The 17,797-nt window shown below is 50.2% G+C and overlaps 1 protein-coding gene across 1 annotated transcript in view; it reads left to right on the top strand.

Moving 5' to 3' along the window:
* The window catches only part of ADPRHL1 (ADP-ribosylhydrolase like 1), a 37,840-nt gene extending 21,915 nt beyond the window's left edge, over window positions 1-15,925 (top strand). The window contains exon 8 of the mRNA XM_033104922.1: window positions 8,737-15,925. Coding sequence (XP_032960813.1) covers window positions 8,737-12,718 — 3,982 coding nt within the window. The 3' untranslated portion in view covers window positions 12,719-15,925. The remainder of the gene's footprint in view (window positions 1-8,736) is intronic.
* The last annotated feature ends 1,872 nt before the right edge of the window (window positions 15,926-17,797 follow it).

Here is a 17,797-nt window from a genome sequence, read left to right as displayed (position 1 = left end):
GAGGAATTGAAGTGGCAACTTTGTGGTTGAGAGCCCACTGGCCCATGTGGGAATTGAACCAGCAGCTAGGAGCACGGAGCTCTAACTGCCTGAGCCACTGGGCTGGCCCAAAAGATTTTGCATTTAGATTTTAAATAATTTTCCCCAGTGTCTTCGTATCTAGAAGCCAGCTATGAGGTGGGTTTGGCAGGTATTGTCACTCCTCTCCAACAGCTGGGGAAACCAATGTATGGCTCAATCACTTGACAAGAGCAGAAGAGCCACGCAAAGGGTCCAGCAACCATGGTGCAACGAGGCAGAGCTGCCTCAGCTCCCAGTTCTCTGATGCCACCCACCATTACTAGGTGTGTTTTCCCGAAATCTGTATTTCCCTAACTGGAGGTACAGAGATGGGTTCCATTACTCCTCCCATTCTGTAGAGGAGGAAACCGATTCAGAGGGTTGCAGCCGTTAGTAAATGGAGCGTAGGAATTTAACCCCAGCATGTCTGACAACCAAACTCCTGCCTCTTACCCTCCCCATCAGCCACCCTAATTCAGCGAGAATTGACCATAGCCCTGAATTCCCCCAGGGAGATCCCGCCTTGGTGCCTTATGAAACCCCAGTGCCCCAAGCAGATAAGACTGGAAAAATCAATCAAATGTCAACTGATGGAACTAGAAATACTCAAATTCGTGTGCCACCCAAATGTATTAACAATTCCATCATTGAAATTCATGCCAAGCTCCAGTAATGGTGAATACCTTTTAAGTAACAGTGCAGGCACTGTGACTCCTTCAGTTAAAATCCCTCATGGGTTGACATATTTCCAGTTCATAAGTAGAAATAAAGTGTAAGCACCCTCAGAATGTTACAGGGGAAAAAATCAACATGGGAAGGAAAATGGCAGCCTTGAATCTCCCAGTGGTTTCCGTATGGCCCGGTCACTGAACAGGGACGGCTAGCCAGCAAACGGGAGCTTACATATATGTGACAGAAAGAACAGCAGCTCCGGCCCTGAGTGCTTGGTCATCACTTTGCCTGCATAGGCACAGCAGGAGCTGTGACGGTGCCCAAGCTGTAGGCCAGAAGATGCTGCCAGGCTCACAGCATGTTACATGGCCTGGGGGCACATCTGGGCCTCAGCCGCCATCCCCACCACCCCATCACCACGGGGACATAGCACGAGGAGGGTGACACAGTGAACATGGGCCTTCTTGGAACCATAGCCACCTGGTGTGGACAGGCTTGTGTCGTCCCAGACGCCTGAGAAATCCCAGAATGCCTGAGGCTTCTGCCTGCCACCAGGCCTGCGGGCATTAGTGCACTGCCGGGTCCCAAATATCACTGCTGACCTGGTGCTTTCAGGGTCCTAGAATGTACTTGTCACCCCATGCCTTTGCTTCCTTCCTGTCCTATTCTAATTGTTTGTTTTCAAGTATTTCAAACATACAAAAAGGCACAAAAAGAGCTCAAAGAAACCCCATATTCCCTCACCCAGCTTCACCAAATGCAAACACTGGGCCACTTTTGCCTCATCACTTTCTCTCTCTCTCACTACACACACACACAAACACACACACAGAGAGAGAGAGAGAGAGATACACAGACACACAGAGATACACGCACACACATACATATAGCAGTAACTGTAAATTAGGTGTGAGAGGAGTCTCTCTAGAATGTTCTTCTTACTTATTAAATCTCAGGGCCTGGAACAGCATTCGTGGTCTCAGGCAGCCTCAGTTGGACAGACATCCCTTTATCCACCATATGGTTTATCCACCACAGCCAGGGCCATGCCTATGAGGTTCAGGTGCATGACCGTGGGGTCCCCCAGCCCCGATGGCTACTTGTCATTCTTTAGCCAGATTTATTTCCAGGAAAACACAGAGGTTCAGGTTCTCTGACTCACTGGCACAGTTTCAACTGTTAGCTACTTAGTCATTAAAAAAAAAAATACGGAATAGTCAACAGACATTTGTTATTGTGCTTTACTAGAAAAATAGTTATTGTTAAAATGATGCATACAGATTATGATTAATAGCCACTATTAGAATTGACCTTATGAGCTCACTGCTGTAATAGCCACATGCGCTGGCTCACAGCCGCCCACCGCAGGATGCTATCTGATCCCTGGTGAGCGACGTGGGTGCCCTGGAAAAGGGACCACAGGGAGAATTTGCCTGCTCCACGTGCATGCTGATGCACGTGCACTCTGATTCGGGGACTTTGGGGGTGTAGAGGTCTGTACTGTCATCCCACTGGGGACACTAAGAGGCCTCCACAGGACCAGTGGTGGTGGTGGTAGTGGGGGGGGGCACTGGGATAGGTTCCACTGAGCAGGGGCATCTGAACTAGGTAGTGAAGGACAAATAGGAGCTCTTCGGGAATGCAGCTGTTCCAGGCCAGAATGCTCAGCCTGGGCAAAGCACGGAGCTGGGAAAGAGCATGGCATGGCCACAAAATGGAAGTTCAGGAGTCCAGAGCTCCAGGGAAATGGCGTAAGGCAGGGTGGAGAGCCTGGAGGAAGGTCCAGAGCAGGTGGGCAGTACCTGTGTGCAGCAGGGCGGCGCTGCTCAAAGCTTGAGGCACACAGACCTGAAGTGCTCACCGTTGGCAGTGACCTGCGACGTAAGCGAAGGCCTCCAAACAAGGCCCTTCCACAGGCGTTTGCTGAGTGCCTGCCCTGGCCAGCTCTTGCTGTCAGCCCTGGGGGATGGTGGAGAACCAAACCAGGTTCCTGCCCACATGGGAAGCCTACATTCTACTGGGGGAGCCAGACAAAAATACACATGATGTGTTTGAAACTGCCCTCAAGTCTCAGACAATGATAAATGCTACAGCAACAGTTATCCTGGGGGAGGTGCTGGAGAGCACCATGAGTTGTGACTACAGGAGTCATCTCAGGAGGGGACACAGGAAACCCCGAGGGCAGACTGCGCTAAGCAGAGGGATTAGTTAGAGCAGAGGCCTAGGGTGGGAATGAGCTGGGAACATTTGATGACCAGAGCAGCTGGATCATAGAACAAGGTGAGGTCAGCGGGCCAGACTGGGCAAGCTTGGGGGCATGATGAGCAGGGAAGGCTGTCCCTGAAGAGAAGGCAGGAGCCCAGCTCCCTGGAGGTGGCTCAGAGGGTTATTGTGGCACGGATGTGGTGAACATACACTCAACAACTGTCCTGCAAACAATTCGGTGTCTATCCTGGGGCAGGATGGCCCAGGGAGAACAGCAGGAGAACAGAGATGGCCATAGGAGAAAAGCAGGCTGAGTTGGAGGAGAAATATTCGGTTCATAATGGTTGTTAAACACAAATGACTTTTTGAAGGAGATCATGCCGTGTCCATTCTCTAATCAGTTCCAGGATATCGTCCTGAATCTCATACACTTCCTACTGCCACTGGCTCATGGGCAAAGCCACCTTGGCAAGACAGGGCTCAACTGAAAAAGAACTTTATGGTCCTGGCTAATCCCCTATTCCTTGACCTATAAATCTTAGAAAAGCATCCTGACCTTCTCTGAGAGTGAAAACATTTCTTAGGTGATTATGAAAGCATTTTGGAATGTTTTGAAACTCTACCCATGTCCTGGTAGATAAAAGCCACTTAATATACACCTAGGGTTCTCCTAGGCAGCTTGGAGCAATTCTGTGACATTTAGTTCTGGGTGGTTATTAGCTTAGTGAGACGCTGAATGATGTCTTGATAACACAACCAACTTTATAACTGGCTCACGCACTTACACGCAATGTGGAAGCACTGAGCTAGCTGGAACAGCTAACCTAGAAGTAGGATAAGTCTTGTCCCCCTTAATGAACCATGAGAAGGACAAATGGTAAGTAAAACCAAGGACGTGGCCCCTTTTGTGTCACTGTCATCATAAAAGTGCACCGCTGAGCTTCCCAGAACAAACAGATACGCAGCATCGAAATCATGGCTGGGAACGTGTGGAAGGTGGTGTCCAGTTACCCATAGACTGACGATAGAGTAATGGAATAAAATCAACATCGAGCTTCATATACTGTCCAACTCTTCCACATTTGTAGCCTATTTAGACAGGTGCTTGATGGGAATTTGAGGCCAGCTCAGTTCATCTTTCTATTTAGACAGTGGGGCTCAGAAGCTCTTTGGCAAGGTACGTGATGGGGTGGATGAGCTCATACAGGGATGATCCTCAAGGCCTTTATTCAGACATCAGAATGTCCCCAAAGCACATTGTCAGTGTAGCTATTTCAGTCATCGGAATGACTCAACCTGCGAAGTCATAAAGATGATTGAAATAACCAAGTGAGCAAACGACTCCAAGCGGGCCAGCAATGTGACAAGGCAGGTCTGGAAGCTTTCTTGTCTCCACCTGGGACCAGGTGAAGTCCTAGACCCCAAAGGCTCTCAGATGGCATAAGGATGGCAGACTCTGGTGCTGAATTCACACGTCTCTGCTGCTGTGACCCTTCCCCATTTAGTGTAACTATCATAGTAAGAGACCCATTGATAAAACGACGATGTAGGAGGCCATCAGCGCGTTGCTTAGGCACAGGTGTGTTAATTCAGTCAACACTTACTGAGGACCCGCCATGTGCCGGGCACTGAGCTACGTGTTTCGATCCTGTGTGAAGACACTCACATAAGATAGCAGGGATAGATATTAAATAATTCAGCCCAGAATTCAGTATAACTGTGATGAGTACTGCAAAAGACAAGTGTGAGGGCAGGAGGACCTACTGCAGAAGGGCTCAGGAAGGATCCCCCTGAGTGGTGGCATTTATGGGAGACCTAAGCAAAGAGGATGAAGGAAGGTGGGGGTAGTGTCGCAGAAGGCAAGAAAAGCACAGGGAAAGGGTGAGGGAGGGATGGGGGCAGAATGTCAGGGCTGAGGCACAGTACATGAGGAGTTGGCACACATTGAGGCTGGGGTTCTGTGGGCCTCACTGACAGGAGTTCGCACTCAATTTTTTTTTTAATTTTATTTTATTGGGGAATATTGGGGAACAGTGTGTTTCTCCAGGGCCCATCAGCTCCAAGTCGTTGTCCTTCAACCTGGTAGTAGAGGGCACAGCTCAGTCCAAGTCCAGTTGCCGTTTTCAATCTTTAGTTGCAGGGGGCGCAGCCCACCATTCCATGCGGGAATTGAACCGGCAACCTTGTTGTTGAGAGCTCGCGCTCTAACCAACTGAGCCATCTGGCTGCCCTCGCCCTCGATTTTAACGGTGGAAATCACTGTCTGGATGCAACCTTCACTGGTGTGATGTAGAGGGAGTAGCAGGGGAGAGAGGAGCCGGAGCAAGGAGATGGGGGTTTGTGAATGTCATCGGCAAGGGTGGCAGCAATGCCACAGAAACAGATCCCTCCCATCCTCAGGCCCTACAATTGCAGAGCTTGGCCACGATTGGCTGTGGGGCCAGGGATAACTCCCGTGTTTCTGGGGGTGGGAGGTGCCATTGCCAAGGCAGGTTAAGCAGGAGGAGGGATTTGAGAGTGCAGAAAGTTGAGTTCAGCCATGTGTGATGTGCCTGTGAGACCCCGGATGTCCAGCCAGTCCCTGAGACCTGGGCAGTTCCCAGAGGCACTGCTCATGGTATTCCATGAAGCTGGACACCGACCACATCCAGGTTCTAAACTTAGTCAGCCCTGTGATCTCTAAGTCTCTGAATACCTCCATAGTTAGATTTCTCAGATGCGAAAGGGGTAACAATAATCCCTAAGAGAGAAGATAAAATGAGCTAAGCCAGTGTATGGTGCAGCAGAGCTCACCAGCAGTCACCAGAAAATCACCCAGAAGTTAACAATGGAGCATCATCATAAATTCCATTGAGTCAATTCAGTGATGCCCGATGTCTTATATGCCTCTGGGAAATAAAATGCCAGCAGCCAATCAAGCTACCCACCAGGCTAAGATGCCACCGACCACAACACTCATCTTATTTCAGAGATGTGAGACGTGACAACTCTCAGATCATGGAGCACTGCAGTGAGCAAGGCTCTCCCTCCCCTGATTCCCCAGCATTCAGCCACGGGGCCCAGCCCCCACTGCCTCACCATCCTTAGGGAGTTCTAGGCCTTGTTTCTTTCAGGCTGCCTTTGGAAGATTGGGAGAGAAAGGGTGAGGGTTTGAGGAAGCCCCTGAAAGGCTTTGGCCTGGACCACTGAGTCCCCAGTGTTGGCTGCTGACAACCTGCATCCTCAGGTAAAAGGAGCTCTCTGCTGACTCAGTGCAGCCCTCAGTGAGCGACCTGGTCATCAGGGAGAGAGGACATTCCGTAGACCACCTGGGGGTGTCAGGGAAAATGGGCAGGCTGGCAGTGAGGCAGGCACCACAGATGGGCGTGGTGTGAGATCACCAGCCTTCTCAGATACAGCCTGATGCACCAAAGGCTGACCAACAAATACCGAAATAGGCCTGCTCCTTGGTCTCCCCCAACCCCTGATGCTTGTCCAGGGCGTGTGGGCAGCCTGGGTGGACATACCAGTTGTGAAGTCACACAGCCTGGCGCCCTCCAGGGTGGGCTTGACTGACCTTCCTACCGGTTCTCAGTGAACAGGCAAGGCTCTCAGAATTCTTGGCGCTGGAGGGGCACCCCCAGGCCCTGGGATTTTTATGTAGTTGTTATTCCGAGGCCATGCTGGCTCGCACCACATTGTGGCTTAGGAGTGGGTTCAGGTTTTGGTTTTGTTTTAGAAGCCTAATCCACCACGTTGGTTCTTCAAATCCACAGTTGTCTGAGGTTGGGAAAGATCTCAATCTATCCCAGTAGTTCTCAAAGTGGGGTCTCTGGGCCAGCAGCAACTACCACTCAGGGAACTTATTGGAAATACAAATTCTCAGCCCCTCACAGACAGACTGAGTCAGAAATTCTGGTGGGATCACTTAGCACTCTGGGTTTTAACAAGTCCTCGCAGTGTTCTGATGTCCTCTACTGCCCTGATTCCCCGAAAATAAGACCTAGCCAGACAATCAGCTCTAATGCATCTTTTGGAGCAAAAATTAATGTAAGACCTGGTTTTATTTTAAGACGAGGTATAATATAATAATATAATACAGTATAGTATAGTATAGTCTAATACAATATAATAAATACCAGGTCTTATATAAGACCGGGTCTTAGATTAATTTTTGCTCCAAAAGACGCATTAGAGCTGATTGTCCGGGTAGGTCTTATTTTCGGGGAAACACGGTGTGTTAGAATAACTAAAGCAGCCACTTTCTGTGTGAATTCACTGCATTGAGGTGATTTGGGGGTTCTCAGGGAGCCTGAGGAGGCAGAAGTCCGAGGCTACGTTTTTGGCTTTTGCAATTCTATGTATCGGAATCCATTCCCAGGCATTGGGTGACTGCACAGGCTCACCCAGAGGGTAGGGTCAAATTGCCACGTGATAAATCATCCATGTCCTGTCGGGGTGAGGCCATCGAAGGGGTGGGCCTCTGTTTGACCCCCCAATCACACCAGTGCACACGTAACAGCTTTTTAAAAGGATATTTGTGTGTGGCTTCTAAAAATAAAATGCTTTCTTTTGGAAAAATGCATAAAAGTACAAAAAGAAAAATATGTTCGTATATTTCCTTCCAGCCTATTTCCTGACTGTGTGTGTCTGTAAAACTTCTTAAAAATACAGTTGGGCCAAAGTCCACAAACAGCTTTGCAGCTTGCACTTCTAACTTTACATCAGGAGCACTTTCCTATACCAGAGTATTTTCCTATAAATACGGATGTGCTGTTATTTAAGCAGCCTAGTGTTGGACATCCAATTTTTCAATATCATCAATAACACTGAAGATTTTCCATGCAACATGCAATCTTTGTTCTACATCCTGATCATGTCCTTGTAATGGATAACTAGAACGTGTAATGGTTAGGCTATTAATTCTGGGTCCATCTTTACAGAACTACCATCTGGAGAGGTTGGAGATGGTTCTGCCCCACCAGGGAGGACCCTCCAGCTTTGACAGTGTAGTCAGCAGACGGACTCCTTAGTGCCAGGCTGCTCAGGAGAGAGCCTCTCAGCCTGGATGCTGGGCTGAGAAACCCTATCACATATCAGAGACCCACCATGCAAGAGACCTGCGAGGTCACAGCCTCCGAGTCAGTGGCTGGGCTGAGGTGCTGGAATCATGGGGGCCTTGCTGACAAGCATCTCACAGGGATAGAGCTGCGTGACTCAGGGCTCAGGCCTCCATCTGTCTTGGGGTTTCTCTGGGAGCATTTTCCAAGGGGTTCGAGAAGTCAGGTCCCAGTGGTGTCCCCGCTCTCTTCCCAGGGTCCACTGCCCACTGCCCAGGTGTCCCTGCCCCAAAGCTGAGGCCCCTCCTGCCCTCCCAGGGCCAGCCATCTTACTAATTATTCTCAGAGGCTCAGTTTGGGATTGAATCAGGATCCACGTAACTACAATGTTAACTTCGTGTTTCATACTTAAACTGAGAGATATGCACAGAACCGCACAGAGATATAAATTCCCATTTATACAAGTATAATATGTCAATTATAAAAAATTAAATATCTTACACGTGCAAATGGATTTCCAAACTGTGATTGTTATTTAACAGAAAAGGGAATAGTGACCCAGAGCGGTGACGGGTGTCCCTGACATCTCTGAGTTATTGGCAGAGATGCACTAGAATCCAAGTCTATTGGCCCCTAGTCTTCTCTTTTCCCTCCTGGACTTGTTGGGTATTCAAAATAAGGGGTGTTCCATAAGAAATTTTCTATGAAGTCACCTTGGAAAAAAATGATAATATCTCTAATAATTCGTTTTTCCTTACAGCCCCAAGAGTGGCAAGATTTGCAGCAATAAGACACCCATTGATTCCCAAGCCCTCAAAAAGAAGGTCAGTAAGGTGACCTGTGACCCCGCTGTACGTGCTATCCTCAGCAGCCTGCTGCTCTACATCACTGACCATGAAGACGGGCCCCAGGAGCAGACTCCCACCAAGAGTGCAGAGAGTAGAGAAAGTCAGGTGAGCCGCAAGACTGAGCCCCAAGACACCAACCGGCGGCCCACACGCTTTCAGCTCCTGCAGGCCAAGTTCATGGGCACTGGCCGGGAGCCCTACCTCAAGAAGACCCGAGAGGTAGGAAAGCTGATCTTCAAGGACAAGCAGAGCCCAGGAAGGAGCTTGGTGACTGCCACCGTCAACAAGCTCCTGGAAAAGTCCAGGGAGGGGGCCAACGGCTCAGCACGGAGCCGGGAGCCCCTCTGTGGTGATAAGCCCCGGTGGGGCCTCCCTGTCGGGAAAAACACTGTGAAAAACATTCTGAAGAAGTTCTTGGCCGCAGAGGAGAAGGAGGCTGAGGAGAAGAGGGTGCATGAAAAGCCTCCTGCAGAGCGGACCAAAGCCAAGGGCCTCCTGCCAAAGATCATAGGCAAGAGGAGCTCAGTCCTGTCTAAGCTTCGGGAAAAGTTTGAGCAGAGCAGTTGTCTTTGCTCAGAGGCCAGCATGTTGCTGCTCCGCACGGAGGAGCGAAAGAAAAAGAACCTGCAGAGGAAGAAAATGCACAGGCCAGAGATCCGCGAGCTCTGCATGGCCACCATAGCCAGCACCTGCATCAGGATGCCCCCGGCCCACTTTCTGGCCTGCTCAGCTGAGCCTGTGCCAGCCTTCAGCATTGCCACAGTCGTCTGCAGCCCCAGAAGCTGGCTGTCCCACTGTGCCAAAATCAGACACTCGGATCAGGGACACATGCCCCGAAGAGAAAGAGGCAGGTCTCCCAGTGCAGAGGAGACAGAACCTGGTGGGAACAAAACACTAGGAAAGGGGCTGCTTGGTGAGGGGCCAGCACAGTCCTCAACACCACAGGCTACCGCTCCCAGAGACAGTCTGGAAACAGCACCCCCTGGTGCAGGACCTGAGTGTGTCCACAAACCTTCCCCCTTTCTTGCATCCCCAAGGGGCGAAGCCATTCCTGGCCTCGAACCTGTGTTATCCCTACTTGAACCCGCCAGCCCAGGGTGCACTGGGGTATCGGGAGGTGACAGGATGCAGGGTCCCCAGGCAAGCAGCACTACAGATGATACCCAGGAAGCAAAGGGGGCAAGAGTGGGCTTGTGCCCTGGACCCTTGGGCGAGGGAGCGGAGGAGGCCCCTCAGGTGGACTTGATAGTTTGCAGTTCAGAGGATGAAATGGAAAGAGTGATTTCAGACTCAGAGCAAGACCCCTTCTTCGCCATCCAGAAGAATTTCCCAGAACAAACAGCACCAGGACATATCCCACCGCTCCATGCAGCCACAGCCCAGGCCACCCAGCACACAGAGTCAGCCTTCGAGCCTCCATTGATAACTGTCAAACTTCCTGTTGTCCATGAGATGCCACCCCCTCCTGTCATGCTGCAAAAGGCATCAGGTAGTGAAGACCAATGTTCCAATGTTCTGGGAGGAGAGAGTGTGGTTGAAAATGTACAAGTGCTATTTCCCACTATGACTGACAGTAAAAGTGCCAACCTGGCCAAGACCGGAGTGAGCAAGCTAGAGGGGACACCCGGGAGACTCAGCACCCCTTCTCAGCGGGGCTCACGGGCAGACCTAAGCCTCACAACTCTAAGGGGCGCTGCCAGTGTTCATCACGACATCCCAGAGGCAGCTCCAACGCTGAAACCACAGAAAAGTCCCATTGGAGGAAAGGAAAACAAAGGAAGTATTGGGAATTCAAACAAGCTCAAGAACCATAAGGATATTTCAAGCAAGGATGTTTCTGAGCTCAGTTATGAGAAGCACCAGTTGTCAGAATCAGATGAAATGCCAATCCGTGATGAAGACACCCCATCCCATCATTCCACAGCTTCGGAAAATCGTCTGAGAGGAAACAGCCACTCTGTCCCTGAGAGTGAGCTAGTGCCATCTCCCAACAAGAATAACTCGATGGGCATCCCAACGTTGGTGACGGCACCGGCCGAAGATTGGACAAGGTCTGAGAGTGTGACCACAGTGGACAAGAACACCCTGCAAGAGCAAGAACGCAGGAAGCCACCATTAACTGAATCTGCCCTGCCCCTGCTGATGGCTGAAGGAAGCACCACCCAGGATCTTGATGAGAACAGACCAAGCTCCTTCAATGAAGGCCCAAAACCAAGTATTAAAGCCCCCAGGTCGGCGACAGCTACAGGGGCCACCAAGAGTCACACAGCACCAGAGCCAGGTAACATCCTGAAGCCCAAAAACAGTATGTCTGAAGAGTGGGACACTTTGCACAAGGGGGAATGCAGCTCCTCGCCAACAAGTCACAGTTTTATAACAGAGGATCTCAGTCAGGAACCCACCTGCCACCTCTTCTTGACACCAGGTGAGCCCTCAAAGCTCCACAGCAGCAGCGCAGCAGAGGGACGCGTCTGCCAAAACTTGGGGGAGCGCCCACGTTCAACCTCACAGTCCTCGGAGGTGCTGACCGCTCTCCCACAGGAGGTCACTGGCCCTGAGCTCATGCCTAACAAGTCCCGAGTGGGGGTTTCAAATGAACCAGCAGCAAGCAAAACAAATACCACAGCTCGAAGCAGAAATACTATAGCTGCACAAACAAGTCCTCGGGGGAATAACACAGAGTCCCCGGTTCCAACCTCAAATCTCCCCGTGCAACAGGGAAGCAGTGTAGCCAGGTCTCTGCACGACAGTTTGGGCAAACTGCCCTCACCTTCCGAGAACCAACAGGCCAAGGACGAGAAGCACCTCATGTCTGAAAAGCAGCTCCCTCTCAGCACTGGAATTTCCAGTCAGTTTCCATCAGTGCCACTGACAGCAGCAGAAGGGCAGCAGGTGGATGGGGCACCCCAAAAGTGTCCTGACCTCCAGGCACACCTGCTGCCTGCATCCCGCATACAGTCTGGCATCCTAGAGGAAATAAAAGTCGGGAAGAGGCCACAGCTACCACAGGCAGGGCTGGGGAGTCGAGAGGAGGGGGCCTCAGGGCTGGTGGGTCTGAAGGGTCCTGGACAGAAGGGAGTAGCTCCTTCGGGACCAGAGGAAATCAAGGTCAGGGAGAAGCCATGGCCACAGGCAGACCTGGGGGGTCAAGAGGAGAGGGCCTCAGGGGCTGTGGGGCGAAAGGGTCCAGGACAGAAGGGAGTAGCTCCTTCAGACCAGAAGGCCACATTGCGTGGCTCTGAAGAGGCTCAAATACAGACCAGGGATGGCAAAGTGAGCAACATGGTGACTGCTGAAGTGGAGACTCCCTGCCGACATGCTGAGACAGGTCCAGAACATCCACCAGGACAATGGGTGAGGACTAGAGAGGACCCCACTCAAGGACACAGTGCCCACACTGAAGAGAACCAAGCACCTTCCCCCCTAGAAATGCCAGGGCGCTTGGCACAAGCCCAGGACGGCAGGATGGCATCCCACAACTCCGTGCAGCCCACAGGCAGCTCTGCAGCAGTGGCGCCCCCTGCAGGTACAAGCTGGAAGTCCCACAGACCAGCACCCAGGGACCGCAAGGGGGCACCTGGAGCGCCCGACGAGGTGGGAGTACACTCTCCTGAGGTGGCCAAGGGCCAGACATCCTCCCACCCTGAGCCAGCACAAGGCTCTGCCATGCCGACGCCTGAACCTGGGGGCTGCCAGACACCCCAAGACCCAGCCCAGGAGGCGCCCCCAGACATCCCTGGGGTAGGGAGAAGCTCTCTGGATCTTGAACATCGAAGAAAGTCAGCACACTTGGCAAAATACAGAGCCCAAAGCTTTTGCGACCAGAGGTCTTTTGATTTGTCCTTTCGGCCAAAAATTACCAGGGCGAACGACACGTTTGAACTTGCAAAGTGAGGGCCCCCAGCTGATGAGCCATGGACATGTCTGATGACTCAGTTTTTGCTCCTCACTCAGGTTGTAGACTGTTTTCCCACCTCCAAAGGAGCACAGCGTTGAACGTCCACATTCAGAGAGGTCTGTGTAGTCCTTTCCTTTCACTCTTACAGTAATTGACCCCAGGACGATTGAAGTTCCATAACTAAGGACATTCTTACCTATATGTGCTGTGGAGTTCTGCACCTTTTTCTTAGTGCACATGGGCTTCTTCCTGGGAGATCTGAACAGCGAGGATGAGGAATGTATTAGGCACACCAGGCGTTTGTCTACCATGGACCCGTTCTTTATTTTACTTGAGGCATCTTCACTTGGAGTGCATCAAACCACACACTTCTGTCTTCTCACAGTGTTGTTTTTAGCACTTTTACATTTGGTGATGAACTTTTCACGTGTCTATTCTGTCTCCTCATAGGGGGCTTGGACCAACTTTGGTCTTTGAGGGCACTTCTTTCCTTGCAGGGTCATCAGCAGGCACAGATGGGGCCAACCTCAGACTGTGGTCCTTACCTTGCTCAGACACAGCCAGAGCCACCCCTCAACATAGTGTTGGGCAGGTGACTGCCCCGAACCAGGACCCACAATACAAATGCAGACACCTGATCTTGGTAGCCCTGACACATTCTGGAAGAAGGGTTAAGAGCTTCAATTTCCCGCAGCAACTCCCAGTGGGATGGCTTGGGTCCATGACCCCCATCTGGCCAGGATGAAGGTCAGGAAGATGAAGTTAGGACGTTGTGATCCGGGCTTTGGCACCTCCTCTTTCTGCTTAGGAAGGTCAACACCTGGGCTCAGCTGGGCCAGAGCAGAACAGACCACGGGAAATGCCTGAGTCAATTCTAGAAGGAGGTAAGGATGCAGGTCGATTAAAAGGTCGTTTTCAACACTGCTTCCAGGTGCACACATTCAAGGAAGGTTTCATTTAGAAAAACGGGTGTGGTGAGGAAAATAAAACATCAGCCTCTGTCTTTCACTGTCATCACAGCAGCCTCCATGGGGTCTCTGAGTCCTGCTGGGAACCTGGACAGCATTGCTAGTTAATGACACGAACACAATGCTCTCTTGTCCTGCTGTTACTCTCCTGAAAAACATATGAGTGTTTTCCACCACTCCCCAAGATGTTATATTATTCCAGTTTATTTTCAGTCACTAAGATAATGTCTTTTCAGTCTTGAATATTGTATAGCAGTATAAGGAAGGAAATAAAATCACCGATAATAACACTACCTCAAGATAATTTTTGTTAGTACCTTGGACTTTTTCTTTCCTCAGCATCTCTTCTAAAGCACAGACACAATTGGGGTCATATCTCGTGGACAGTTTTAAAATCTTAATGTTACAGCACATGCATTTTGGAGAGCTGTGCAGTGGTCTTTGAAAACCTGACATGTGTGCTGCTCAATTCATTCTGTGGACGCACCTGGGCCACGAGTTTTCAGAAGGAACCGACGGTGTGACTCTCCCCACTGGCCAGCACACTGTTTTCGATGACATCCTCTTGTGGAACATGGATTTCTGCTTTTTGAAGACTTCTTGATGTTTGCTAACTTTGCAGCTGAGCAATTTTCTAGACAATCTCTACTTGTCCTGGAGAAGCTTACTTTGACATGTGCTATTATCTTTCTTATTTAACGATGTAAGTGTTCATTTAGAGGAGGGTGTTTTCCGATTTATGATTTGATAGGGCGCTTAGAAACTGGGTTTGTCAGTGTCCAGGCTATCCATGCCGAGCCTGGGCCGCTGTGGTACAGCCACCCTGGACAGTTCGGCCCGGTGCGACAAACATGCACTGAGCAGGGTTAAGCAGGAACCATGAGGTTCACGCATGATCAGCTGGGCTCATTTCCTGCCGCCCTCCTCTCTCTAATCAGGCAATTCATTTAAAACCTGGCGGATTGGAAACTCCTCAACTGCAATGTCAGGCAAGTCTGAGAGTCCCACAGGAACTCTCAGATGGGCTGGCCCTGGACCTTGGTGCAGGGTCTCCCTCGGTCACCCCTCAGAGGGCACCTTGGGGTGTTCCTCTGTAAAGCAGGGACAGCGCTCCTGGCTTACACATGAAGGTGTCCGCCTGATTTACTAGTTGTTAGGAGCATGAGCTGGTATGAGTGACGGTTCCCTGCATGGACAGCACTGCCCGGTGTCTAGTGTCTGGGCACCTGGATGAGGACCCCAACTTCTTGGAGGCAGAACCCTAGGGAGGCGCCTCACTTGGCCTTTTGCTCCCACTTGGGGTTGAGGGCTGCCCATGGACAGGACTGGGGCCACTGGCTCCAGTGCTGTTCCCTGTCCACTAGAATAGGGTGCTTTTTCTCTGAACGCATGGACTCTGGGGGTCCAGCATGCCCCTACCTGCCCCCCCACCCCCACCACCAGAGTTCTGGGAAGGCTGCATCTAGACTTGGGCAAAGCTCAAGAGGCTCATGAGACAAATATTCAGGGAGGGGTCCCAGCAGAGGTCCACAGGCGCGGGGCTTGTTACGGTCCCATCCACCACACCTGTTCTCAGCCAGGGGCCTTTTTGTTGGTGCTGGGAAGGTGACTTCCTGCTTCTTTTCTTTCTTTCTTAATACTTTGTTTCACAAAGGATTTGAGGCACTATTTGGCAGAGAATGTGATGACGACAGAGGATATAAAAATATTATATTTACTGGGTGTTCCCTTTTTAAAATAAAATATCTGGCAAGCACAGGGGGAGTCTGTGCCCCAGCCAGCAGGCCACCTGCTCAGCCTAAGGGGCCTTGCTCTGCTGTCACCAAATACAGTTGCAGGTTATCTTGCCCTGCATGCCAATGTTGGGGTGTCGCCATAGAAAAGAATCGAGAGTGATTTTTCATGAGGACTTATGAGTGGTCAGTGCACTTTCACATTATACAGAGACCATAAAGTCAAAGGATGGCTTTTGAAGAGTTCACACTGTAGACATGACTGCCATTTCTACAAAAGAAAGACCCACGTGGCATCCTGGGTTAAAATAATTATTGCAGAGGGGTTTTCTTTTCAATTAAAACCCACAGTAAATATTTATATAAGCTTTTTGGTTGACATACTTGATTTTGCACGTCAGAGTAGCTTACACATCACTTTAGGTTTTTACAGCTCTTTCAACAGTTTAGAGATGTATCTGTGAGCCAGCCACGTGTATGGTACGTACCCTGCAGGGAAAGTGAGGGGGGCTCATGCAGGAACATCAGTCGAAGAATCACGAGTGCACTTGTATTTCAGACGGTCCATCGGGGAATGTCACTGCTTAGAATTTGACAAATTCAGCATCACTTCTGTATTTTTTTAATGAAGGCATCTTTGCTGTTTGAGTTACGGTCTTTTAATTATTGAATTATGAATTCACCCACAGCTCAATGTTCCGTTCCTTGTTTTATCCTCCTTTGTATACAAACTCTAAAATGGATTCATTAGAAATTACTAAATATTATTTTGTTGTAGTCTCTCCTTTGAACTTTTACTAACTTTATTCAGCTGGAAACAATTTTAAAGAAAGAAAATAAAATATATTGCCCATCACAAATCTCTTCCTTGCCTCTTTGAGGGGCTGCATGAAGGAGGTAGGAATTTCATGTCAGCTGTGGGACGAGAAGCAAGCACAGAGAATAGCAGAGCCCCAGGCCACGGTGTGGGGAGATTCTGTCAGCAAAGGAGAGGAGGGAGGCTCCTGGATCTGGGAGGCCCTCATGTGAAAAAAAATCCCTCCGGGTGCGCTTAGGAAAAACAAGCAGCAGGCCTTCCCAGGATACTACCTAGGCTTTGGGCGAGAATAGATAAGGCTGCTCCCCAGGCCGGGCCAAGTGTAGGCAGAGCCTGGGCGCCAGCAGGGCTGAAGAAAGGGCAGCCCTGGGAGATGCTTGGGACAGAATGCACAGGAGAAGAGGGGCATAGGACGCCAGGGGTCAGGGTACAGCAATTCCATGCCCGCTTCCTTCCAGGACATTCAGAGAAGCTGCGGTGCCCGGAGCCAGGCCTGCCGGTTCTTAGCATCCTGTAAGAGGAAGAGCTCATTCATCTGTAGTGCAGAGCACAAAGGCCATCAAAGGGGGTGAGCCTGTCTTCCCCTAGAGATCTCAGCGCAAGGGGGTGGCTGAGCGCTGCTCCTGAGGCAGGTTTGGAAAGACCCGGGCACCTCTTGTCCTGAACCGTTCCTTAGTGACAGGAGCTCCATGAGATGAGGTCACTGTGTCCCCTCTCCTTCTGCCCAGGAAGGATTTCTGATAAGAATCCACATAACTATCCAAAAGCCCACAGATAATTCAGTTATCTGATGACAGAGGACTGGCTTGGCTGAGATCCACAGCCCCTGGGTGATGCAGCAGAATTCACTCCAAGGTTAGGAAGCTACTGGACACGCAATTTGTGAATCTACCCTAACCTTTGAAAGAGTTGGGGGTATTTTCCCTAAAAGAATAAAGGGACCTAAGAAGAAAACTGTTTTGATAACTCAAAACATTTCTGACACCAAATGTGCGGTTTTCCACACCAAGCAATTCTCCAGGTCTTTGAGATACCCGGGGGTGCTCTACAATCCCATTCAATTCTGATACCATCTACCTGGTTAACACAGACGTTATAGGTTAAGAGCTCAGCCCACAGCACCGCCTCCACTTGAGATACAAATTGCAGTATCGTGTCCCTAGGTTTCCACACTTCTGTCCAATCTGGCTACAAATTGGAGTTCCCGTGACCCCTCCTCAGGTTTGATAATTTGCTATAACAGCTCACAGAAACACTTTACTTAGAGTGTTTCTGAACTCAGAGAAACACTTTACTTACTATTACCAGTTTATAATAAAGTATATTATAGAGGTTACAAATGAACATACGGATGAAGAGGTTCACAGATGGGTCCTGGGAGCAGGAGCTTCTCTTCCTGTCAAGTTGGGCTGCACCACCATCTGGGACATGGACGTGTTCATTCCAGAAGCTCTCCAAACCCTGTAGCCTAGGATTTTTATGGAGGTTCCATTAATAGACACGATTGATTAAATCACTGGTGACTCAATCTCATGCTCCTCCTACCCTCCCTGAGGT

The sequence above is a fragment of the Rhinolophus ferrumequinum genome, chromosome 4 (assembly GCF_004115265.2).
Source record: "Rhinolophus ferrumequinum isolate MPI-CBG mRhiFer1 chromosome 4, mRhiFer1_v1.p, whole genome shotgun sequence".
Taxonomy (NCBI): domain Eukaryota; kingdom Metazoa; phylum Chordata; class Mammalia; order Chiroptera; family Rhinolophidae; genus Rhinolophus; species Rhinolophus ferrumequinum.
Note: the sequence above shows the minus strand (reverse complement) of the source record. Positions and strands in the feature narration are given on the sequence as shown.